This window comes from Phacochoerus africanus, chromosome 15, assembly GCF_016906955.1.
Source record: "Phacochoerus africanus isolate WHEZ1 chromosome 15, ROS_Pafr_v1, whole genome shotgun sequence".
NCBI classification, from domain to species: Eukaryota; Metazoa; Chordata; class Mammalia; order Artiodactyla; family Suidae; genus Phacochoerus; species Phacochoerus africanus.
In genome coordinates, this window is record NC_062558.1 from 6,270,108 (window position 1) to 6,296,779 (window position 26,672).

Genomic DNA, 26,672 nt, shown 5'->3' on the forward strand with positions numbered 1-26,672 from the left:
TCCAGAGATAATTGTTGGTATGTCTTCATCCAGATTTTCTTCTATGAATTTGCTAATGTATATCACCATACACTCTTCTGTACTGTTTTGGCACTTGCTTTTTTACACAACAGTAATTCTTGAATTTTTAGATGTTAAAAATATGTATGATAACTGTATACTCATTATTGACAATAGAATGCCTTATTGAATACGTAAAAATTAAAATGTAGTTAGGGAGTTCCCGTCGTGGCACAGTGGTTAACGAATCCGACTAGGAACCATGAGGTTGCGGGTTCGGTCCCTGCCCTTGCTCAGTGGGTTAACGATCCGGCGTTGCCATGAGCTGTGGTGTAGGTTGCAGACGTGGCTCGGATCCCGAGTTGCTGTGGCTCTGGTGTAGGCCAGTGGCTACAGCTCCGATTGGACCCCTAGCCTGGGAACCTCCATATGCCACAGGAGTGGCCCAAGAAATGGCAACAAGAAAAAAAAAAAATGTAGTTAGTATTAATTTTTTTAGCCTTACTTTTATACCTTTAAAATCATTCATTTTGAGGCAGGTTCAGTCTGCATCTTTTAATTTACCCAGCACAGTGTTTTCCTAATAGGTAGAAAAATTCCAAGTAAGGAAGATCTAAATTAATGGAGCTTATGAACAGGTTGAAAGTGGCTTTTTATATTTCAGGCATTCGAATCATGAAAACTGAGCTACCAAATGTGGTCATTCTAACTATATAGTCTTCATGAGAACTTCTCTGGATTGAGCCTGTACTTCGCACTTTGCAGTAGGGTGATGCTTCTAGTCATTCAGGTGGTTTGGGCAGCTGACTCAGACCAAGGATGTGCTTTGTAGAGAACCTACAGATCTGACCAGTCATCTAAGAGTTATGCTTGTTTTCTAGCTCACTGCTCAGCATTACTGGGGATGTCATCAAATCCTTCCTAAGAGCGGGTATCCTGGTTTCTGATTGGAAATCTCCAAGAGGGTTTTTTTGTTTTTTGTTTTTAAGCAGAGGCTAATTAAAAAGTATATACAGTTAGGCTTTTTAAAAAAGCAATATATTACAAGTTGAAATAAATTCCAAGGTATTCTGCTTTGTGGATTAGTACAGCATCTAATGCACAAACAGAATCTTCATTTTCCTGTAACCTACAGGTAGCTCTTCAGATAAATCATTAAATTCTGAGATCTGTAGTCTCAACTGGTTGCACTTTATACTAAAATGAGAATAATTGAGCTACATTTTTCTCTATCCAGGTTTAAAAGACTGTATAAAATAACCTTGTTGCTAAATATTAAAGGAAATACATTTTTTAAAAATACCTTTATTGTAACTGTTGTTGGTGATAATGGTATGGTTTAGGTTTGGAAGTTTGACTGTCTTGAATATCTCGGGCTAAAGCAGCTTTGCTAGTAGAAGATTGCCTTCCAGTTTTGTGCAGTATTTCACCCAAACATCCTTTTATGTTCCAATGAGACCAGATGGAAGTTTCTCTGTGGATTATGGGTTTGGCAGTCTCAGGAATAGAAAATAGTCATTCTTCTCTGGAGGCTTTTCTGTGACTGGACTGGCATAGTGTAATAGATGTCCTTAATAAGAACCAGTTGAGTAGGAGAAGGGAATATGCCAAGGTGGGGGGAATGGGGCGCTGTGTTTGCTGCTAAATGGGAAATAACTAGTTTTAATAGCTAATCAGTTAATTGTAGGATAGCTCGTTTTATTCTGGGTTCTCCCAAAAAGGTGATTCAAAATAATCTATTAGAGGACTTCCCGTGTGGCTCACAACAAAATAATCTATTAGGTTTGCTTTCAAAACATTAGGATCCAAGAGAGTAAGTGTCTCATTCCCCTCTCCTTCCATGGGTAGTATGGGCAACCCAAATAAAATGACTATTAACCCTGTGCTTTGTAGATGTTTCTGCTAATTGGGAAAATGAAATTGTTTCCATTTTGTTCTTCTGGAAACCAAGAAATAGAGCTATAGTTCTTCAAACTATGATCAGATTACTTTTTTGTTTTTTAAACCATCTCGTTTCCTGAGAACTCATTACCAGACTTACCCCGAGGTATGATGTCTGCTAAATTAAAGCAAATCAAAACAAACAGCCAAAAGGCCGCTGTAACCTGCATGTAGGTTTTGAGCGGTAAGGAACTCACAGTGACAGATGGTTAGCCATTGTCATCCCAACTTGCTGTAATAGACGTAAACAAGAGTTGCACTGGGGGAACTGCCGGGAACTGATTGATCAGACTTTAAGGAGAGTCATTATACCTTAAGCAGCCTATTTAAGGATTGTCAAAGGTATTGGAAAGCTCATAGCACGCTAACTGTGGAGGTTATGAGGCTGCTGCTGCTGCTGCCTGATAGACCAGATTTTACAGCCGTCTTTCAGTTTTAGTTAGGGTGTCTTTCTATTGCTCTCTCTGTGTTACCTTTTTTTTTTTTTTTTTTTTAATTTGTTCCCTTTTAAGTTAATCATTTCATAGGAGGGGGGTAAACAGCCTGCTGGGTTGAAACAAAACCTTGTGAAGATTTAATCCCTTGCTTGGGAATGTGGGGATTTATAATTAAACTGATTCATTGTCAGTAGGGTGTTAAGGCCAGTGCCGTCAGGCACGACACCGACTTTCATACGTATTTTACGGACTATATGTAATTAATTAGCCTTATCCTCTATTCCTTGTGTTTATAAGCTATATGAAAAAAATCAAATCTTGCTTCTAGAACTTTCATTCCTTGAGAGCGGGCTTTGCAAGTACAGTTTTCTCCATGCTTTTGAATTGAAGAAGGTGTTAAGTAGGACCCCTGGAAGTCAGAGGGGAACAGATTGAACATGAGCCTAATCAGAGTCCCAAGATATTTTGAAGGATGGTTTTTTGGTTTTGTTTTGGAGCGGAGGTGGGTTGGTTTGTTCTTTGGTGGGCTCTCTGAAGTGGGACTGATCTTAGAGTGTCAGTATTTGTCTTTCTTGTTGCCTTTAGGTTAGTGTTCGAAATTTATTAATCAAATTGAGTAAAATAATGTATCCTGGCCTAAGGGCTTTCCTGCTTAGTGGAAAAGCTGTGATTTATAAAGTCACAGCATAATGAAATAAAGTGATAATGAAAAGCCTTGGGCAGACTGGCTGTATAATATATTTTAGGCTATATAGGTTGGTTTGTCTAATTATTATTTTTTGTTCTTGTCCAGACTGTTGTTTCTAGTAATAGGATCCCTCAAACTATTTAAACCAGATCTTGCTTGCTACTGTAGGAAATAGGTTCAGAATTTCTTCTTAGAAATCCAAACTGCTCCTTTAAAAACTAACAGATGTTTGCCCTCCTCTCCAGTCAGTGAAAGGCCACAGTTACTCATTCCTTTCCTCTGCTTTTAAATGCCACCCCATTAAGTGGAAGTAGATTTGCATCCCTTTGGGGTTTTGACTGAAGCACACGCCCATCCCCTTCCTGCCTCCCTGGAACTGGTTCAAGATTTGGTGAGAAGGGTTTGTTTGGAGGCGTTCCCCATCTCTTATCTCTGTCTGAGCACATGCTAGGGTTGAATTTATTTTGACCTTGCCTTTTAAATTTAGAACCAAACCAAGAGTTTAAAGTATAGCAGAAGAGAGTCTGCTGAACTTTAGACATGAGGGATCCGGGGAGGAAGGTGCGTACTTGCGTTTTGAAGCTTTCTCATAGAAATTGGCCATCTTTGTGCAAACACATAATTGTAAGCTGGTAACTACTAGCAAAGGGAGAATATTTAAACCTATAAAGGTCTGTGTGATGTTTATATTGTGTGTTTATGTGCTTAATTTTATGGCGATGACTCTCGTATTTATAATTTTGAGATTGATGGCAGAACAAGTAAATTCTGAATTTTTATTTGAAGGCCTTTTGGAAGATCTTAGGATGGGTATTTGCAGAGAAAAGTGTATCATTTGTGATTGATCTTTAAGGGGATGACCGAAAAAAGTATAGATACTTCAGGCATGTTATCATTTTGATGCATCTCTAAAGCATCAAATAAAGAGAGCTATAAATGGTTATTATTAGGTAAAGGTCACCCAGATTCTCCTCCAAGTCAAGAAGCAAATCTCTCTTCTTTCATTATTATTTATCTTTATGCAGTAATTTTAAGCACAGTACTTTGTATATATATATATATAGTAGACTAGACTGATTTCTTTTTTGACTGATCTTTTCCAGAGCCTGGCCCAACTAGAGAATCTGTGCAAACAGTTGTATGAAACTACAGATACAACCACTCGACTCCAGGCAGAGAAAGCCTTGGTTGAATTCACCAACAGCCCTGATTGCCTGAGCAAGTGCCAGCTACTCCTCGAAAGAGGAAGTGTACGTAAGATTTGAAACATCCTCAAGGGTGTAAGGTTCAGGAAAATACGTTTTGGTTGTAAGTTTAGAGGTGGATTGACATAACTTCTGTTCCTCAGTTTTCCTCCATACCTCTGCCTTCTTAATTTCACTTTTAAAGTGCATCATACCTACCAGGTTGGGGGGAAAAGGCTTTACAGCCACATCAGAAAAATCTCCTTGAGTGTTTATTTTTGTCCTGTGATTTTTCATCTTGAATCAAATTTCTGGAACTCCTTTACTGTTTTTTACACTTAAGTACCACTACAAAGAAGACACGGCTATATATAAATGACCTTTCTTATCCATGAAGTCCGTGTTGCCTTATATGATACTTCGTCTTCTAAGTTTGTCCTCCCCTGTACCACAGCTGCTTCTTAATGTCTTAAAAGTAAAGGGCAAGAATGATCTTGACAATGAAAATTATAGGAAGTTATAGTTTAGAATGGAATTAGCACCTCTTCCAGGGTAAAAATGGCATGCAGTGATCAAAGTAATCCTTTTCAGTGAGCAGCGATTTGATTAAGTTAATATATTTGGGCAAAATGGAGGTTTTAGGAAGGGTAGGAATCCGGCCAGTGTGTCCTTAAGGGGCATCGAGAGAGTTAGAACCCGTTTAGACCGGCAGCACTTTACTGGAGACGGGAAGGAAGTGTGAAGAGGGTGAAAGCAGTGAATTTGTTGAGAGCGTGCAATTCCAGATGACTTCATTTTTTAATTTGTAATGGTAGTATTAGAGAATCTGTGCAGTAAGTAGAACAAATTACAGTTGGCTAAACAACATCCTTTAGTAGCCGAGGGAGCTAACTCTTTGCCAGTGTCTGAAGGTTACAGAGTCACAGTTAGAGATTGTATCATAATCCATTCTGTTCCACATGTAGTTTTTTGTTTTTTTTTTTCTTCGTCCTCTTCTTTTTGATGGCTGCACCTGTGACATATGAAAGTTCCTAGGCTAGGGGTCAAATCGGGCTGCAGCTCCCATCCTCCGCCACAGCCACAGAACACTGAATCCGAGCTGCACTGGCGACCTACACCACAGCTCACGGCAACACTGTATTCACCTCCTCACAGAAGGTTTCTTAACCCACTGAGCCACAATGGGATCTCCTATATTTTGTATCTTCTTTTCAGTCACTTGATTCTAGGATTGATCAGTTTACATTTGTACTGTGGGATATACACAGCTAGCTTCTATTTGACTCCTGCTAGAACCCCATGGCATCATCCCTGACACTGTTAACTCCAGTTTCTCATGTTGACAGTCACCAGACTGGAATAAAACAGGGTTGGCATAGTACTAAAAACAGTTAGTTATAGTGGATTCTTCCATTTTTAATCTCTGTTGACTTCTTAGTGATTTAGCAGATTTATTGGAATTATGTGCAGAAACCAGTTACATGTTATATATAGTGTGTAGTTTTATGCACTATTTCTATAGTTGTAGTAGCCTCTTGGCATTATTAGTGATTTGATACTCCCACTCTAATCACTGTGTTCTAAACACCGTGTTCAGGGGTGTTGAATAAAAATCATATCAAAGTCACTTTCATAGATTTTTTTTTTCTATAAGCTTAAGTTATTTTTATAACTGATGGCATTAGGTAATGCCTATGGATAGCCTAGTGTCTTAAGGAATTTTAGTTTCATGGAAAATTATGTCTGGCCCTTGATTAAATTATCACTATTGTTGTTATTATTTTGTCTTTTTAAGGCCACACCTGAGGCATATGGAGGTTCCCAGGCTAGGGGTCCAAGCGGAGCTGAAGTCACTGGCCACAGCCATAGCCACAGCCACAGCAAACGGGATCTGAGCTGCGTCTGTGACCTACGCCACAGTTCACAGCAACACCAGGTCATTAACCCACTGAGCAAGGCCAGGGATCGAACCTGTGACCTCATGGATACTAGTCAGGTTCATTAACTGTTGAGCCACAACAGTAACTCCTGATTAAATTATTTTGATGATGGGGTTCCCTTGAGGCACAGCAGGTTGAAGATCTGGTGTTATCACTGCTGTGACTTGAGGGTTTGATCTTTCACCCTGGGAACTTCATGTGCCGTGAGTACAGCAAAAAGAAAAAATAATAGTAATATTTTGATGATTCAGAGTCAAAATGATATTGTATAGTATAGCCACATGGAGGAATTTGCACATGGCTCCTTCTATCAGATAGAATACTCTGATTTTCCATAAGGAAAATTCATTAAATTTTAAATTCACACTGAGAATATGATAATGCTATTCCATTGCTGTGGGCATAATTTTTCTTTCTCATAAATAACTGTTAGGAATTTACTTTAAAACTAGCACATATATTCCCCAAAGCTATAGCTGATTGATAATTGTGCTGATGAGAAGATGCAATTTGGAGATTAACTACACAGCATAATGTTGTGGTTCCTTCTAATACTTTCTTTTTTTTTCCCCCTCTTTCTATTGCCATACTATAGGAATATGATGAGGTGAAACTTTTTGAAACATCATTATAACAAGGCTATTGGAGGGAGATGATTTCTTGGGTTAAATGAAAGCTTTTTCTTCTAAAGACCTTAATATCTTTCTGAAAAGATCCCCTCTAATTTCTTACCCCTCAAAGTGATACAGATCCCTGTGTTAGATTCAGGTTGATCAGGCATTCACTTTACCTGCCCCTTGTTCATGATTGAAATCAGCTAAATGAGCACAGATGCTACATGGGGTTCATTGTTCTTTGGTGTGATAGACCCTTTAAAATCCAGAGGATCAAATATAACAAAACCGATTAATTTTGCTTGAATCTGAGCACATATCACCAAGTTCAAAACTTAATGACTGAGTAACTCAATGAAATTGAATCCCTTTCCCCCCCTCTTTTCACAGTCATCTTACTCCCAGTTACTGGCAGCTACATGCCTTACAAAGCTTGTATCGCGCACAAATAACCCTCTACCATTGGAACAACGAATAGATATTCGTAAGTAGAGAGTTGTCTTTTCTCTCATAGAGAAATTAGTTTGTTTAGGGGTGTGCTAGTAATCATTAAACTTAGGTTGCTTGTTTGATAATGTTCTGAAATTGCTAAGCATACAAAATATCTAGAATCCAGTTTCTATCCAGATTTGGGACTTGTAAAGAGGTATAATTGTTTCTAGGTAAAGCCTGAGTCATCCCTTTTGTTGTCAGAAGGTTTCTTTCCTTCAGTCTTTACTGTCACTAATAACTCAGAGGAACACTGTTAAGGATTTTGAGTTCTCTGCAGACCATGTTATTTAACTATCTGGGGGTAGATTCAAGGCTGCCTTACTTCAGATTCTTCATTGTGACAAGTATAAAATGCTGAGTTGGAAAGCCTGCAAATCTTAAATTGAAAGTCCCATTTCTCAGTAGTATGAAGAATTAAGGGAGTGTAAGGTGAATAGTTCAACTTTACCACTTCTTGGACATGTCGCACCTTTAGAGATGCACACCGTTCTGTGGCAGAACCTTCCATGATGTAGATTATTTCTGTTTTATAGGGAACTATGTGCTCAACTACCTTGCCACTCGGCCAAAGTTGGCTACTTTTGTGACACAAGCCCTTATTCAGTTATATGCCAGAATCACAAAACTGGGCTGGTTTGACTGTCAGAAGGATGACTATGTCTTCAGAAATGCAATCACAGATGTCACAAGGTTTTTACAGGTATGATGTATACACTTAATGGAATAAAAATAGGTGAAGCAATATATGTTTACTTACATTTTAATATGTGGAATTATTTGGTACATTTTATTCTCTTATGTACCAAATTCTTAACATGTCTTGGCTTTACAGGTCAGCACAAACCCTACTTCATTCTTTCTAATGCTTACATACTATTCCAGTTTAACTCTTATAGGTGGAATGTAGTTAGTTTCTATATTTTGACTGTTAGATAAATACCACAGTGAATATCCTTGTCTGTGTTTGTGTATATACATCTTGTCCTACTTTGAGTTAAATGTGTCTGTGAGGTAAATTCCTAGCTTTTGGTTTTTTGCGGGGGCGGGGGGGGGTTGTTTTGTTTTGTTTTTCTTTTTAGGGCTGCACCTGCAGTGTGTGGAAGTTCCTGGGCTAGGTGTTGAATTGGAGCTGTAGCTGCAGGCCTACGCCACAGTCAAGGCAACACTGGACCCTAAACCCACTGAGTGAGGCCTCATAGCATCCTCATGACAACTGTGTCAGGTTCTTAACCCACTGAGCCACAATGGGAACTCCTCTTAGCCTTTGAATTATTCATTCAGGGGGATGTGTGTATTTTTGGTTTACAAGGATATTTCCAAATTACCCTAAAAAAAAGTGCCTCCCCTCAACAATTAAAAGAATGTCCATTTCCCTGTACCTATACCCTGGGAGCTCAGCTTTTTTATTTTTCCAATTTCATAGTTTAAAAAAATTAGTGTCTTAGCATTTGAGTTATGAATGAGATGGAACAAATTTTCATATGCTAATTTACTTCTTGTTTTTGTGTGAACTTTCTATTTATGTCTTCGGTACATTTATCAGATTCTCTGCCTTTTTCTTGTATACAGTCTCTCTGTAAATTATCTTACATGTTCATTTGTCCCTTATCTTAAGTGTGATTTGCCAGTTTTTCTTTCTACAATATGTATGGTATAATGCTTATGGGGGTTTTGAGTTTTGGTTTTATTTATTTATTTATTTGGTCTTTTTAGGGCCTTACCTGCAGCATATGCAAGTTCCCAGGCTAGGGGTCAAATCAGCTGTATCCACCAGCCTACACCACAGCCACAGCAAGGTGGGATCTGAGCTACGTCTGTGACCTATACCTCAGCTCACAGCAACACCAGATCCTTAACCCACTGAGTGAGGCCAGGGATCAATCCCAAATCCTCATGGATGCTAGTCAGTTTTGTTACCACTGAACTGCAACCTTGAACTCTCACTTGTGGGTATTTTTTAAAGTACAAAAGGTCTCAATTTTGATGAAGTCAGCTTTAGGAGTCTTCTTTGACGGCAGTTAGGTTTTATATCCTGCAAAGCAACAATTTTAAACTATGATTTCTTGCTACCTCGCTTAGGCAGGTTTTTTTGTTTGTTTTTTGGTTTTGTTTTGCCTTTTTTTTTTTTGCCTTTTCTAGGGCCGCTCCTGTGGCATATGGAAGTTCCCAGGCTAGGGGTCTAATCAGAGCTGTAGCCACCACCCTACACCAGAGCCACAGCAACGCAGGATCCGAGCCGCATCTGCAACCTACACCACAGCTCATGGCAACGCCGGATCGTTAACCCACTGAGCAAGGGCAGGGACTGAACCCGCAACCTCATGATTCCTAGTCAGATTCGTTAACCACTGAGCCACGACGGGAATTCCTAGGCGGTTTTAATAGCAACACAGGACTCTGTTATTTCAAAAGTATGACTTACATTCTGAATGCTGAAATCAAGCTGCGCAGGCCAACTCTTTTTGCCTTATGTCTTGTTTTGCTTTGTTTTGTTTGAACCAGGATAGTGTTGAATACTGCATCATTGGCGTCACAATTTTATCTCAGCTAACCAATGAAATTAATCAAGTAAGTGCTACAGCCTTCCTCATTGAAGTAAGTGCCATATTTTTTCTTAGTATTGGTGTTTTCTGCTGTGTGTGGGATGATATTTTTTGGCAGTTGTGTGCTTCTGCGGTAAGTCATTAATGCACTTTTGAAACAAAATAGTCCATTGATTTTTCCTCTGTAAGTTCAGTCTACCTCACTCTTTTTGTCCTGATCCACTCCTGTCTTCAGAATTTTATCCTCTCATCTCAGCTTTCCTCAGTGGTATTAATGTTCATTGTTAGCAATGAGAGCAGTGGTCCTAAGTCGGAACTTTAATGAAACAGGTAACTTTGTTGATGGAAGAGAGTAAGGCGACATGAAACCAGCATCATTGGTGTGCCCCTTCTCTCCCCCTTTTTTTCTTTTTTTCTTTTTGTCTATTTTAGGGCCGCACCCAAGACATATGTAGGTTCCCAGGCTAGGGGTCGAATCGGAACTGAAGCCACCGGCCTACGCCACGGCCACAGCAACATGGGATCTGAGCCGCATCTGCGACCTGCATCACAACCCACGGTAATGCCGGATCCTTAACCCACTGAGCAAGGCCAGGGATTGAACCTGCGTCCTCATGGATGCTAATCGGGTTCATTAACTGCTGAGCCACAACAGGAACCACCCCTTCTTTCTTATTGTAATTTAATGTGTTTTTATAATCATTTAGAAGTCAATTCCTATGTGCCATTATTAAAGATTTTATTGATAATCTTTTCAGAATGCATATAATATTCTGCTAAATACCAAATAATTTTTTAAACAAAAAATTGATGTCACAGATTACTACAGAGGAAACACCAGTGGCTTTCTTTTGCTCTGGCTATTATTTTTCAGTCGTTTACTTTTGTATCCAGCTAAAATGTTATGATTATTAAACAGGCCACTATTAACACTAATTGTAACACCTCGCCCTTCAGTTGTCAGCTATTAATTACATGGCATCACTGTTGCTATGGCTCATATTTATGCAGACATTTTTATTAACTCTGAAAAATTTTAACCATGACTTGATACTATCTTAAATGCATTAGCTTATAGCCTTTTAAAGTCTGGAGTTTATATTTTGTTCTGTCACATGCAGTCCCCATTGTGGTTGGTAATTATCAGAATAATAATAGCCTACAGTTTTGAGATATTTTTGTGTGACAGGCACCATTCTAAGCATTTTACTTAGATTAACTAATTTTAGCCTCACAATAGTCCTGTGAGGTAGGAACTGTGGTTATTCCATTTTCTAGTCAAGGAAACTGAGGCAGATAAAGGTGAAATAATTTGCCTGCAATATCACAGTTACCAGACAACAGTATATGAATTCAAACCCACACAGTCTTATCCCAGAGCCTATGCACTTAATAACTAATTTATTATTTAACCACTATTACCTTTGTAGTAGGAGAGCACAAATTAACTAACTACAGAAATTATGGAGTTAATACTCTCCCTTTGAAACTTGGCTCTACAGAATCCATCAATATTGGTATTTTTTTAAATCTTTTCAAAATTTTATTTGTCTTAAGGAATAGTAGAAATGTGTCCGACATATTTGAGATGTAATTAGTCTCTGTATTATGATCAGCATAATGGATTATATATAGCATCTGGTATATAATCTAGTATTACTTTATTATCTAAGATATTTATGATAACACAGTGACACTGAAGCTAAAATCAGAATATTTTGAACCTCTGTATAACTTAATTTTCCATTGTTTTGTGTTGGCCTTTTGGTTATCAGATTCAAATCAGAAAGCATGTTTCTGGAGTTCCCGTCGTGGCTCAGCAGAAACAAATCCGACTAGGAACCATGAGGTTGCAGGTTCAATCCCTGGCCTCGATCAGTGGGTTAAGGATCCAGCGTTGCTGTGAGCTGTGGTGTAGGTTGCAGACACGGCTTGGATCCCGCATTGCTGTGGTTCTGGCGTAGGCTGCCATCTACAGCTCCAATTTGACCCCTGGCCTGGGAACCTCCACATGCAGCCCTAAAAAGCAAAAAAAAAAAAAAAAAGAAAGCAAGCATGTTTCTGTTACCAATTTCTATTTGAACTTAGGAAATAAAATCAGCAGGGCGGTGGTGGGATGGGTCCCATAACTTAGTGTCTATCAGAAACCTTGCTGTGTTTTTCGTTACTGCACCAAAAGCCAAATGAACTCCCTCCTGGTTGAATTGACCAGTGTGTAGAAGAGATTTAAGCTTTCAGTCACCACCACTCAGTTGACGTGCTCACTTCTGTGGCATGGAGTACATGTCGAAATAGGTTAGAGAAGGAAGAGAGTGCTACCGGCCGTTGCCATTTAGTTAATGACTGTTTTGGTAGAAGATTGGAGGTAACTTCAGCTCTGACTGGGTTGTTTTCCAAAACTGCGGCCTTGCTACTGTCTGGCTTTGAGACTAAGCCACAGTACCGCATGATAGTAATTATTAGCAATGTTTTCCAACAGTTCATTCCATTTTACCTTCCTAAGTGCAGGGGAAATTAAAACTTGCCGGTGGAAGTACCCCTCCTTCTGTCTTCCCTCTGTATATTGAAAAAACATGATATCCTGGCTAGCTGTTTGCAACTTATTATCACTTGCATTCTCTCACTAAATATTATTATATAATATAAATTTTTAACATCTATTTTGGGAGAGTTCCTATCGTGAGGAAGCGGGTTTGGTCCCTGGCCTCGCTCGGTGGGTTAAGGATCTGGTGTTGCCGTGAGCTGTGGTGTAGGTCGCAGACGCGGCTCGGATCCTGAGTTACTGTGGCTCTGCCATTGGCTGGCAACTATAGCTCTGATTGGACCCCTAGCCTGGAACCTCTGTATGCCATGTGTGAGGCCCTAAAAGACAAAAAGACTAAAATAAATAAATAAATAAAATAAAATGTATTTTGGTATTTGTGTTAGTTTTATTGAAAATCTTGTTTATTTGCATTCTACATGAAAAAAATTTTTCTTTGCAATTAATTCTAAAACTTGCACTGGTTTCTTTTTCTGCACAGGCAGACACCACCCATCCTTTAACCAAGCACAGAAAAATAGCCTCTTCTTTCCGAGATTCATCATTATTTGATATCTTCACACTTTCCTGCAATTTACTAAAACAGGTGAGATTGTAAGTTGGGTTCTCCCTCCAAGTTCCTTGTGAAAGGATGAGAATAAGTGGGGACCTGTTAGCTGTCAGCTCTTCACTGACCCCCATGAGAGGTTATGCACCACCTCTTTAATCATCATCATCAAGTAATACCTATGTCCAAGATGTTGAAGAAACTTGCCAGACAAAGAGAAAGAATTGAGATTTCCCCATTTCACTTCTGTTCCCCTACGTAAAGAGCAGTAAGTGAACACTTATCTCATGCTCTTGTCTTAAAGGAACAAAGTTTGAGATTTTTGTTGTTGACTTTTTTTTTTTCCATCTTGAAACTTTTTTTTTTTCTTTTTGCTATTTCTTGGGCCGCTCCCACGGCATATGGAGGTTCCCAGGCTAGGGGTCAAATCAGAGCTGTAGCCACCGACCTATGCCAGAGCCACAGCAAAACGTGGGATCCGAGCCGCGTCTGCAACCTACACCACAGCTCACGGCAACGCCAGATCGTTAACCCACTGAGCAAGGGCCGGGACTGAACCCGCAACCTCATGGTTCCTAGTCAGATTCGTTAACCACTGCGCCACGAAGGGAACTCTTTTTTTTTTTTTTTTGTCTTTCTGCTATTTCTTTGGGCCGCTTCCGCGGCTGTTGTTGACTTTTTTTATATTCACATAAAATCTTCCTATATGGAGTAAAAGCATCTTAGTTTTACGGTGTTTGGACTCTCGGCGCTCTGAAAGCAGGCTGAGACTGCTTTGTTAGTGTACTAAAACTAGGCCGGCTTCCCTGTCCCCTGCTGAGCTACAGGCAGCAAATAAACAAGCAACATCTGTAAGGATAAGTAGATTTTGAGTTTTTAACATCCGTTTAGATTTCATAACCTGAAGGAGGAGACACTATCGCATAAGGAAATTGCCTGTTTTAAAATAGAAAGTTGGTATTTTGATTCAGTTATGGATAGACCTGAACTAAGGCATGTTAACCAGTGAGTTTGACACATTTATAAGAATGTTTGGATGCTTTGTCCCTATAGAAAAGCAAATGGAATTAGCCTCTGGCTTTTTGTTCATTTGGGGTTTTTTAATTGTTGTTTTCTTGTTCTTGTTCTCATTTTCCAGTATGTCTCAATTTTAGTATTAGAAGCAAGTTTGGATTTTTCTTTTGTCCTGGTTAATGCTGTCCATCTTTTCCCTCAGCTATGTAGTTTTCCTTCAGAATTCCCCAAAAGTCCTCAGTTTTGGCAAGCTGCCTCGCAAAAGCTGTTGTACCCCCTAGAGGGAAAAAGCTTTTGAGAAAACAGGATTGAATTCTGTGATTCTATCAAAAACAATTAACCAGCCAGTCACTGAGGTCACCACTGGTATAAATTTGACTTTGATAGTCACCGTAGCTCTAGACTACCATTGAGCTATAGGCAGAGATACTGCTGATGAATAAGTACAATTCCGTGGTGATTTTGTTTTAATTTTAGTTTGAAAATTTTTTGTTGATGCTGAAAATGGTAATGTTAAAAAGAGGAAGGAAGATAGGGCAGGGTGTACTAGAACTCCCTCCAGAGTTTAGTCCTGTCCCTGTCTAGAAATAACAAGGATCTCCAGGAATTCCCACTGTGGCGCAGTGGAGATGAATCTGATCAGTATCCGTGGGGATGTGGGTTCTATCCCTGGCCTCGCTCAGTGGGTCAGGATCCAGCCTTGCTGTGAGCTGTGGTGGAGGTCTCAGATATAGCTCCAATACAGTGTGGCTGTGGCTGTGGTGTAGGCTGGCAGCTGTAGCTCTGATTCAGCCCCTAACCTGGAAACCTCCATGTGCCACTGGTGCAGCCTTTAAAAAATTAAAAAAGGATCTCCATGCAAATGAAGTAACCATATATGGCCACAGTGTCGACAGTGTGTGAAGAGTAAGTGTCAAAGGGGCATTTCTTTAAATACCAGCTTCCTGTTTTTATAGTAGAAATGTTTTAATAGTAAAAAAGGAGCTAGGATTTTCATCATGACATTAAGATGGTGGAAGTGCAGTGTCTTTCAGGAGAGAATCATCTCTTGACTATGTTGAAATATCGTCTTCCTTTTCTGGCTGAGCAGCTTTCCTGTGAGTCCAGTAGCAAGCTTGGAAGAGAGGAGTGGTTGGCGTTCATTATGTGGTCATTTTTACAGGCTTCAGGAAAGAATCTGAACTTGAATGATGAAAGTCAGCATGGCTTGCTGATGCAACTGCTTAAACTCACTCATAACTGCCTAAACTTTGATTTCATCGGCACTTCTACTGACGAGTCCTCGGATGACCTGTGCACGGTACAGATTCCCACCAGCTGGAGATCAGGTAATGCGGTGGCACCATCTGAAGCAGACCGTTGCTCCACTCTACCTGGAATCTGCAGGCGGTCCAAGGAACCTCTAGCAATTCCCTTGGTTGCCCTTAGAGAAAACTTAGATGTCGCTATGGGTCTTTACAAAGTCAGGGAGAAACTGGGAGGAATCTTACAGATCTCCTTATGGGTAGAACTCTGGGCTTCTGACAAATGTGAGTTTGACCTTGCATTGATCACCTAGAGACCTCTGATATCTTACTCATTTGAGGGAATTTCTAGCTTTAAAAAACAAAATCAAATAAAAGAAACTTGTATTTGCTTTTGTGTTCCTAAGGATAAAAATTCTTACTGTGAAAAGAGTCCTGATTGCCTTAAATTGTTTGAGAATCAGAAGAATGCAAATGTTTGTTGGAGCTAAAAACTAGTGCTTTTCTAATTAAAAAAAGGAATGTAAAAAGCCCATATTAGCTTATCACTTCAAAGGAAATAAACATTCTATAAGATAAGAAAGTAGGGGAGTTCCCGTCATGGCGCAGTGGTTAACGAATCCTACTAGGAACCATGAGGTTGCCGGTTGGATCCCTGCCCTTGCTCAGTGGGTTGACCATCCGGCGTTGCCGTGAGCTGTGGTGTAGGTCGAAGACGCTGGTCAGATCCCACGTTGCTGTTGCTATGGCTCTGGCGTAGGCTGGCAGCTACAGCTCCAGTTAGACCCCTAGCCTGGGAACCTCCATATGCCAAGGGAGCGGCCCAAGAAATGGCAAAAAGAGAAAGAAAAAAAGATAAGAAAGTAGGAAGATAACGCTCCTTGATGAATGCACTGCCCTGAGATCTGCCAGTTGCATGGTGCAGACAGACTCGGTAAAGTGCTCTTTTGTCTTTCCAGCCTTCTTAGATTCTTCAACTCTGCAGCTGTTTTTTGACCTGTATCATTCCATCCCTCCTTCATTTTCACCTCTGGTAAGTCAGGACTACAGTTTCTATTTCTAGGCAGTAGCAATGGTGAATGAGTCTTACATTCATTTTGTTGTGCAAAGTCATAGAGGAGGAGTTTCTGTTGTGGTGCAGTGGAAACGAATCCGACCAGTATTCATGAGGATGCTGGTTGGGTCCCTGGCCTCACTCAGTGGGTTAGGGATCTGGCATTGCCGTGACCTGTGGTGAAGATCGCAGATGCATCTCAGATTGTAACTTGCTGTGGCTGTGGCATAGGCCAGCAGCTGCAGCTTTGATTCAACCCCTGGCCTGAGAACCTCCATATGCCGCGGGTGTGGCCTTAAAACCCCCACCCCCGCCAGAAAAAAAGAAATACGAGGGTAGGTTATCTAGCTTTTTGAGGTAAAGCTTGTTGCCTAAAGGTACTCACAGTGAGTCTTAGTTCCTTTTAAATTGTTCCTGTCTAATGACAAATTGCTGCAGATGTCAAGCTCTTTTGGTCTCCTCTTGTATCTGACTTTATTCTCTATCTCAGATTACCACAAGCTACAGTGTGGGGAATTCACCCTATATGATCTAGTTGAAGTCTGTCAAAACTAAGAAAATTTCTGAAAATTCCTCAGGCATATGTTACATAAGTGATAAATGGAAGCTACATTGGGAAGGCAAATTTGCATACTTTTTTATCTGGAAGAGCTTTTGAAAGCTCTCAGGAATGCTGCATTTCTCCTTAAAGCAATAATTAACCTCCTTAAACCTCAACATTCATTCAGGTCCTAAAAGACATTGATCTGGTATTTCAGATTTTGGTGTAAAATACTGTTGTACAAAACATATTATGCTGTGGCTGTGGTGTAGGCTGGCAGCTGCAGCTCCAATTCAACCCCTAGCCTGGAAATTTCCATATGCCACACCTATGGGCCCTAAAAGCAAAAAATTTTTTTAATTTAAAAAATAAAGAAAATGCAGTGAAATAAATGGATGCTCTGCATGGTGTTTCTGGAGTAGACTACTTTCCTGATCATTGTCGTACTTTTCCAAATTAATGTAGACCATCACTTTAGCAGAAAAATGAATTCGTGTTGTTTGCATCATTAAGTTTACCTCAGGAGGAGTTCCCGTCGTGGCGCAGTGGTTAACGAATCCGACTAGGAACCATGAGGTTGCGGGTTCGGTCCCTGCCCTTGCTCAGTGGGTTAAGGATCCGGCGTTGCCGTGAGCTGTGGTGTAGGTTGCAGACGCGGCTGGGATCCCGAGTTGCTGTGGCTCTGGCGTAGGCCGGTGGCTACAGCTCCGATTCGACCCCTGGCCTGGGAACCTCCATATTCCGAGGGAGCGGCCCAAGAAATAGCAACAACAACAACAACAACAACAAAAAAGACAAAAGACAAAAAAAAAAGTTTACCTCAGGAAAAGGTAGCACACTCAAGAGGGGTATTAATGAAAGGATGATTTGCAAAGGGGTGGGCAAAATGAATGGACTCCAACAAGGGGTGGTGACATACACCCCTTGGGGCTGGCAGTCATGGGGAGCTCAGGGAGCAAGGCAGGGACACCCTAGAGGGAGGCACAGCTATGGCTTTAGGGAGGGCTATCCAACGAGATAGAGCTGCCAGCCATGGCTCTGCCGGGGGTACCCCTGCGCTTGGTCTCCTGCTGGTATTTTCCAGTGGGCAGAGCCAACAGGAGGCAAGAAGGCAAGGGATCTTGGCTGTTAGTCAACAGAGGCTAGGTTCCCAGGGAACATCAGAGTGAAGATGGGCAGAAAATAGATCTGAAGGGGGATGCAGGATATAAGTATCTAGCACAGTGGGGAAGGGGGGAAGTATCTTCATTATAAAGCCTGTTTTCTTCAGGGCACAGTTGACTAGTTGTTATCATCAACCCGGAGCTAATGCTCTTTTATTTTTCTTTTAGCTGTTTCAGATACCCTAAGTTACAACCCTCCTTAATCTTTTTTACATCATAATAACAGTAGCAGGGATTGAAAGAACAGAGTTAGTGTCATACGTAAAGAATATTTGTAGCAGGGGAAAGGGTAATGAAAAGAGCTGTACCATCTTTCTAATCATTTGTGTCTGGGTGGTGCCCTGCTTTAGGTATTATCCTGCTTAGTACAGATTGCCTCAGTTAGAAGATCCTTGTTCAACAATGCAGAGAGGGCCAAGTTTCTCTCTCACCTTGTCGATGGTGTTAAACGAATACTGGAAAATCCACAGGTGAGGTTTTTGAGAATTTATTTGTGTGTGTCTGTGTGTGTGTCTGAGAGAGAGAATGAGATTAATGTATGCCTATCTGTTACGATTCAGAAGAAAACCCATCTAGGGATCATACTCAGCAGAAATCCTAGAAAACAGGTCATCATGCCATCTTTCAGAAGATTTATACAGAAGAAATTGATGGAACATTATGAATCAACTATAATTTAAAATTAAAAACCAAAAAGATTAAAGTGAATCTTTATTTCTAGATAGTGGTTACCCAAAAGAGGAGCCTGTGTCTCTAGTTTCAGGAATATAGGAGTTGTGGGAAGGAAACACTTTGAAGGAAAATCAGGACAGAGCTAGTTATTTTTCCCAAATAAATTAAGAATGTGAAGTTTGGAGTTCCCGTCATGATGCAGCGGTTAATGAATCTGACTAGCATCCAAGAGGACAAAGGTTTGATCCCTGGCCTCATTCAGTGGGTTAAGGATCCGGTGTTGCCGTGAGCTGTAGTGTAGGTTGCCTCAGATCTTTGTGGCTGTGGCTGTGGCGTAGGCCAGTGGCTACAGCTCTGATATGACCCCATCGGTGTAGCTGTAGTGTAGTGTAGCCTCGGATCCTGCGTGACTGTGGCTGTGGCGTAGGCCAGTGGCTACAGCTCCGATAAGACCCCTAGCCTGGGAACATATGCCAAGGTTGCAGCCCTAAAAAGCAAAAGTAAAAAAAAGAATCTGAAGTTTGGTTTTTGTTTTCATTTTTTGACTATACATTATTTACCTAAGTGTATAAGGCTAATTTTAGGTGGGAAGGGAGGTATTTCTCATCAGATATTAATTCCATAACTTAGTTGCCCTTTTTGTCTTTTTCAGGCCCAAAGATTTAGTTACTACCTGCTTTTTTAAAGTGTCACTTCTCCATACTAGGAAATGTCATAAAAGCAGTTCACTTAATATACTCAGTTCTGTCCCTCTTTATGAAAATTTGTTTGTTCTGTCAACAAATTATGTGGAGCCACCTACCATGTGCCAGGGATTAAGTGGTGGCCAAAACTAAATCTGCCCTCCTTCTCTGATAGAAGAGGACATGTGTAAGGAAACAAATGTGCTGGTGTAATGCAAACAGTTCAGAAGTGTTTGATAGAAGTATATAATAAAATACCTATGCTAATATAAGAATAAAGTTATTATATTTAATAAAATATGTGAAATACTTGTGTGACTTTGCCACTACAATGGTAAATTGGACAGATGTGAAAATGAAAATTTCTTTGCTTTTCATTTGATCAGTGGGAAGCACACAGACCAGTCACACCTTAGATCGTGCTCCTTTTCTGCCATTGATCAACTTTACAACCCTGGCAAAGTAGTGTGATCCTTCTGGACTTGTTTCAGACTCTTCCAGTTTCAGCTAATAATCCCATCTCCCAGGATGATATTATAGGCAGATGAGATAGTAGACATGACCATTCCTTTTAAAAGCAACTTTTGTACAAATGTGTGGTTCTGAATGATGTCCTGCAGCTCAGAAGTTCAAGCAGATCCCCCTCTCCTCACGCCATTCCAGATGTCATTCAGGAAGAAGTATAGCGAGTCACATTTTAAATTTTATTTTCCTCCCTGTGTTGTCACCAGAGTTTATTAGACCCAAACAATTACCATGAGTTTTGCAGACTACTGGCCCGATTGAAGAGTAACTATCAACTGGGAGAATTAGTAAAGGTGGAAAACTACCCTGAGGTCATCCGATTGATAGCTAACTTCACAGTGACCAGCCTACAGGTTTGTCTTTGGTTGCTTGTCTCTCTCTTCCTAAACATTGGCCCCTTTTCTCTTGCTCACTGGTTTTATTTAACTAAGAATTTTTTTCCCTTGGCAAAAGTGAATATAAGTATAGGGTAACTTTGCAAGAATGGTTACCATTGCAGCCTGCTCATTTGCCTTACAAAAATTCAAGGAGTGTGTTTAGAGGAACGTGAGGGAATTGTTAAGAGTAATATTTAGATTCAAGGCAGGGAGGATTCCCTCATAGTCCCCGAAAAAGGCAAGATTGGAACAGGGAACTAGACAGAAGAATGAAGAGTCAGAGTCCTCTTTTTCTTAGTCGTGTGTAAGGCAGAGGTTCTCAAAGCTTATGGCTTACGTAGAATCTTCTGGGGAGCTTTGTCCTACCCCCATAAATTCTGGGTCACTTGGTCCAAGGTGAAGCCTCAGCGTCTCTATTTCTAATGAGCTTTCCACAAGGTTTCAAATGCATACTAATGTTTGAAAGCTGCTTATGCATCCAGCTCAGACACTCATTGGGTGTCTAATCTCTGAAATACCAGTGAACACATTAGAGTAGTTGCCATGTACAGAACAAAGTTTATCCTTTTTTTTTTTTTTAAAGTCTCTGTCCTTTGTGTCAAGTGGTGTGGGACTAGTGTATTGTATACAAAAATGAGAACTATTTTCCTGCTCTTTTGGTTTTCTGTAGCACTGGGAATTTGCCCCAAACAGTGTGCACTATCTCCTGAGCTTGTGGCAGCGGCTGGCAGCCTCTGTGCCATACGTGAAAGCCACAGAGCCCCACATGCTGGAAACTTACACTCCGGAGGTCACCAAAGCCTACATCACATCCCGTTTGGAATCTGTGCACATCATACTGAGGTAAGGAAACTGGGGCAGCCTCCGTCTGTCCCCACCAGTGACCTAGAGTCTGACTTGCCAGAGGTCAGACACCCGGTTGGCAAAGGAGTTCTAGATAGGAGTCTTATTGGAGCTTATACCGTAATGGCCTTTTTTTCATGCCAGCGCGGTAGCTGATGAGAGCATGAGGTCAGAGTCTTTCTGTTTAACATCCTGTTTGTGCCCCTTCTTCTCCAGCCACAGCAGTATCTTTGAATACAAACTACATCAGGATAGTGTTTATCCTTGCCACTGATTTCCTTTAAAGAGGAAAGGAACATTATAAGCTATAGCTGACCACAGTTTTATAATGTGTAAAATATAGGTGCTTAATGTGAACTTCTAAAGAAAAAAGTAGATAAATAAGCTATGCAATCAAGAGCTTACTAGAAAATATGAGAAGTCCAGGCAGCTGATCACTGATTGCATTACATTGACACATGGTTTCTGTCTTCCTTGACTGCTAACTGGACCAGAAACCTACAGTAACTAAAGAAATGTCAGAGCTTTTCAGAAATGGCCTATGTAAAATGAAGTAATGCTTTGTATAAGGATCTTTCTTGTATATTTTTTCATTGACTATTTCTCAAGGGAGTTTACTTGGACTCTGAAAGTCTGGAGTTTCTTAATTTGTTTAGAGTGAAGTACATTTAATTGTCAGGAGAGTTATAGTCTCAACTGTTTATGGCTTGGATCATTTCAAAATCAGAGTGAAGCCCACTGGAAGGCATTATTGTGTTAGTGGCATAGTTTCTATTCCTGGCTTAGGAAGGTTAATAACTGGCTTCCATGAGGCCATGTTGGGCAGTGGTTACATGTGTGGGCTCCGGACCCAGATAGCCAGTTAACAGCTGTGTACCCTTGGGAAAGGTTATAATGAGGATTGAGTTACTATGTCTTGGCCTAGTGTGTGGACCATGGTAAACATACAACAGTTCTCTTGGTTGTAGCGGTTATGCTGCAGTTGGGTTGTCATACTATAATGTTGCAGTAGTTAGAGAGCTTACAATATGGTGATTTTAAGTCTAGGAACCAGTAGATACGGCAAGACCTAGTTAGATCCATTTGTAGTTCTGAAATCTAAGACACGAATCTTAAATTTGACACAAAACTTATTTGGTGGTAAAACTTGATGTGCTGATATTAGACCATTGATAGTTGGGTTTTTTTTTTTTTTTATTTTATTTAGTATGGCTACTCATAATATTTGTACATTTTGCTGCAGGAATACTGTATTTGACATGCTACAGCCCATGGAGTGTTCACATTACATAGCGCCTCCCTAAAATCTGAAGATTTCTGAATTCTAAAACATACCTGGTCAAAATGGCCTCACACAGGGGATGGGATACTTGTAGCCCCAAAGTTTACTGTAGTCAGGAACAAATGGAAGGCTGAGACCAAGAGCTTTTAGGGGTGAGCAGCATAGGGCTGAGAGGATCACAGCAGACGAATATTAAGGGACTGGGACTGGAAAGATCGGACACCAGCAGGTAGAGCACACCTGCGGGATGCTCATGCTGGGTCGAGACCTCTGCCTTCCAGCTGCTTTTACCTCCCTCCCTTGGTAAGAAGACATGCTGGGATGTGGGCCTCCATGATTAGATGGGGTGGCTAAATGGAGAAGGGGAGCCACTGTGATGGGGAGTCAGGAGGCGTATTTTGAGAGTGCTTCTTCCCTCTTCTCTTGGGAGTAGAGATGGACTGGAAGACCCCCTGGAGGATACAGGGCTGGTCCAGCAGCAGTTGGACCAGCTGTCCACAATCGGGCGCTGTGAGTACGAGAAGACGTGTGCGCTGCTTGTGCAGCTGTTTGACCAGTCTGCCCAGTCCTATCAGGAGCTGCTCCAGAGCGCCAGCGCGAGCCCCATGGACATCGCGGTGCAGGAGGGTGAGTGGACACGGATGCCGCCTGGAAGAGGGTACTCGAAGCACCCTTTCACTTGTTGCCACCTCTCTTTTTCCCCTTCCCCCCACCAGAAGATTTCTGCCATCATCAGTTAGTGCCACATACATAGAAGACTTTGATAACACAAGCCACAGAGAACTAGGGAAGAGCAGCTGAAATCATATCTGCAGTGGGTGTGTTTAACTGTCAGAAAGTGCTGCACTAAAAATAATGACCCCGTCTCAGAGGGGCACCTTGGTTGTCTAATGAAGTTTCCCCTTGGCGTCACCCTCAACAGAGCAGAGGAGTAGCCGTACTCTGGGACAGCAGTCAGACTTCATGGCTTTTTCCAGTGTTCTTAGATTAAGGAAGTTCTTAGTAAGAAATGAACTTCACGATGAAGAATTTCTTGATGAAATGATTGCTGGAGGTGACACTGAGGGGTCTTCTTCCTGTTGCAGGAAGGCTGACGTGGCTGGTGTACATCATCGGGGCAGTAATCGGGGGCCGGGTCTCTTTTGCCAGCACTGATGAGCAAGATGCCATGGATGGCGAGCTTGTCTGTCGGTAAGTGCCCCACAGAGGCTTCCTGTTTCACCGCTTCAACCCTCCACCCACTTTGGGGTTCTGAGACCATGGGAACAGGGCATGCTTCTGTTAGTGCTTTTCTCCCCATTTATGGAATATAGTCTTACGAAGCTGATGGCCTGTGAAAATAAGGGGCTGAGCAGCAAGGACTTTGCCTGCAATCCTTCCTAGAAGACCATTTGCAGTAATTCAGCAAGGAAATGATGGATACAGAATTAGGAGTATTAGGATACACAGTGGAGAGTAGCTTTTAGTTCTCTTTAAGTGCAGTATCTCAAAGTTAATGAAATATGGACTGCTTTTGCCTTACTCTAGAGTAAGTCTAAAGGAAATTGTGGGTCTTCAAGTATCCCCAAGATGAAATTACAGAATTTCTTCAGCCTTTCAAAGCTCTTAACCATACACTTTTCTACCTACAGGATTTCAGGTTCTTTTGTGTCTGTGTGATCTTATTAAAAACCTGTGATTTCTAAAACTTTACCTAACAGAAAAATAAAAAGGCAGGATTTTTTTTAATAGCCTGGCACAGAGGTTCTCAAACCTTTTCTTCAGGACTCTTTACTTTCTTTAAAAGGATTGAGGCCAGGAGTTCCTGTCGTGGCGCAGCGGAAACAAATCTGACTAGTATCCATGAGGATGTGGGTTCAATCCCTGGCCTCGCTCAGTGGGTTAAGGATCCGGTGTTGCTGTTGCTGTAAGCTGACAGCTACAGCTCCAATTCAGCCCCTACCCTGGGAACTTCCATATGCCTCAGGTGCAGCCCTTAAAAGCATAAATAAATAAAATTGAGGCCCTCAAAGAGCTTCTGTTTATATGAGTATCTATTGATATTTTTTGTTAAAATGTAAAACTGAGACGTTTTACTAATTCATTTAAAAATAACGATGAGCCCGGGAGTTCCCGTTGTGACTCAGCAGGTTATGACCCCGACTGGTATCCATGATGATGCAGGTGTGATCTCTGGCCTCTCTCGGTGGGTTAAAGATGGGACATTGCTGAAAGCTGCAGCATAGGTCACAGATCCTGTGTTGCTATGTCTGTGGTGTAGGCTGGCAGCTGCATATCCGATTTGACTCTCAGACTGGGAATTTCCATATGCCACAGGGACAGCCCTAAAAAGCAAAAAACAAAAACAATAAGCCCATTCCATATCAACTTATATGATGTTGTTTTTAATAACTATTTTTTCAGAAGAAATTAATGAGAAAAATTGCTTTGTTTTCATATCTGCCGTAGTAGTAGTCAGCTGGATTATTCTCTTCTCTGCTTCTGAGTCAGTCTGTGATGATATACTCCTTGTAGCCTCTGAAAAACCCCACTGCCCCATTATGGGAGAATTCAAATGAAAGAGCAAATAATGTTTTAGTATTTTTATGAAAATGGTTTTGTGACTTTGCAGAGCACTACTACCCTAAAGGGTTCTAAACTTTTAGATGCTCTCTTTAGAGATAAACACATTTTAACATGATGCCTTAGAATTTATTGGTCCCCGGACATTTCGGTCCAAAATTTTTATTCTAAATATGAAAGTCCCTATTTGTCTGTTTCTACCCCCACTTTATTTATCTGATGCCCATCTGCACTTAGGTGCTTTAATATTGGCAGACGTCTTGAAGAGTTGAACAAAGATTTGATAAGGATGAAGTCTATTACCTTTCTGATTCTGTAGCCTGGTGTGATGCTGTGTGTGTCGTAATGTAACTTGAATTTAGACAGTGTCTTGTGTACTGGTTCTCAGCTTGTGTGTTACAACACAGAGACTGAGTCTAATTCAATCAAGATGTCACAAATAGTTTGTTAAATACTTTCACACTGTCAGAATCTCACATGACTCACTTTAGTAATGTCATTCTTGTTCATTCAGCATTCACTCACTGGCATTCCAGTGTGCTTTCTTTTGGGGGGATGGGCACAAGGAAAGAGGATGAAGTCACAGGTAGCATATCTGCTCTTGGTCCCTGGAAGTGTTACCTGCCTGGGAACATTATCCTTCACGTGTCTCTTTTCCTCTTCTGGTTCCATGAGGAAAAAAAGATTGAGAACCACTGGCTTAGTCAGTCTCCCTCATTTTATAGATGAGGAACTGGGGCTGAGAAAATAAATTGCTCTACTCAAGTTCTCACAGAAGTTTCAAAGATGACGGTTATTGCCTATACTAGTGTTTTTTCCACTATTTTAAAGCAATTACAGGTTCTGCCTTCATCTACAGTCTCAGGAGACTGGACGTTTTAGACATCCAACTAGTCACTCATATTCGTGACTCCTGTGGGGGCAGAAATGGAGGATTTGTTTTCTCAGCAGAGCAGAGCCCGCTTTTCCAACGGGGTGGGTGAGGAGGGCACCATGGGACTGTTTCAGGGTAGATTGATTTTCTGTACCGACCGGGATATCTTGCTGTTGAGAGAATCGTTGCTCTTCTTCCTCTAGGGTGCTCCAGCTGATGAACCTAACAGACTCGCGCTTGGCTCAGGCGGGTAATGAGAAACTAGAACTGGCTATGCTGAGCTTCTTTGAACAGTTTCGTAAGATCTACATTGGGGACCAGGTGCAGAAATCCTCTAAGGTAACAGACTCTCCACTGTTCCATTTAGTTCTTATTCCTGCTTGTGGAGTTTCTAATTAGGAGAAAGGGCTGATAACAGTTTGGATACAATCTCCAGACTTTATGTATCAGGATAATCCAAATGTTTCCTCTTAGTCTGTAGAGTCAGGGGAGACATGTCCAAGAAGTGGGTCCGTTTTTATAGGACTTTATGTGCTTAATAAACAGCCAGTTAAAATACTTGTTGCTTGGAGTTCCCCGGTAACCTAGCGGCCTCGTCACGGCAGTGGCTCAGGTTCAGTCCCTGGCCTGGGAAACTTTGTGTGCCACAGGCATGGCCAAAAAACTAAAAAATAAAAACATCTGTCCATCTCCCCCAAATCGGCAATTCTCAGTCTCTGTACATGAATTGATATGCAGAATGGCAGGTTTTGACAGTCTTTTTGTAATTTCAGGGTTGAAGGGGGACCAGTAAGATAGCTCAGCATCTCTCAAGTGTTTAGTGATACTTAGAAACTAGCTCTAGTTCATTCCTTCAGTAACGACTTGCCCCAGCATCTTGTCCATTTTCTTCTTACGTCTGCCCTCCTGA

At 41.1% G+C, this 26,672-nt stretch overlaps 1 protein-coding gene across 4 annotated transcripts in view; it reads left to right on the forward strand.

The window, feature by feature from the left end:
• Positions 1-26,672, forward strand: part of XPO7 (exportin 7) — a 95,550-nt gene that overhangs the window by 50,468 nt on the left and 18,410 nt on the right. The window contains exons 1-14 of one of the 4 annotated variants that reach the window (XM_047762469.1): positions 3,592-3,627; positions 4,170-4,316; positions 7,195-7,288; positions 7,830-7,996; positions 9,799-9,891; positions 12,863-12,967; positions 15,105-15,270; positions 16,146-16,219; positions 18,295-18,414; positions 20,031-20,177; positions 20,872-21,044; positions 22,760-22,953; positions 23,412-23,517; positions 25,966-26,101. In XM_047762469.1, coding sequence (XP_047618425.1) covers positions 3,607-3,627; positions 4,170-4,316; positions 7,195-7,288; positions 7,830-7,996; positions 9,799-9,891; positions 12,863-12,967; positions 15,105-15,270; positions 16,146-16,219; positions 18,295-18,414; positions 20,031-20,177; positions 20,872-21,044; positions 22,760-22,953; positions 23,412-23,517; positions 25,966-26,101 — 1,743 coding nt within the window. In that variant the 5' untranslated portion in view covers positions 3,592-3,606. Of the gene's footprint in view, positions 1-3,591; positions 3,628-4,169; positions 4,317-7,194; positions 7,289-7,829; positions 7,997-9,798; positions 9,892-12,862; positions 12,968-15,104; positions 15,271-16,145; positions 16,220-18,294; positions 18,415-20,030; positions 20,178-20,871; positions 21,045-22,759; positions 22,954-23,411; positions 23,518-25,965; positions 26,102-26,672 lie in introns of those variants that run through there. The other 3 variants (XM_047762471.1, XM_047762470.1, XM_047762472.1) reach the window with 3 other exon arrangements.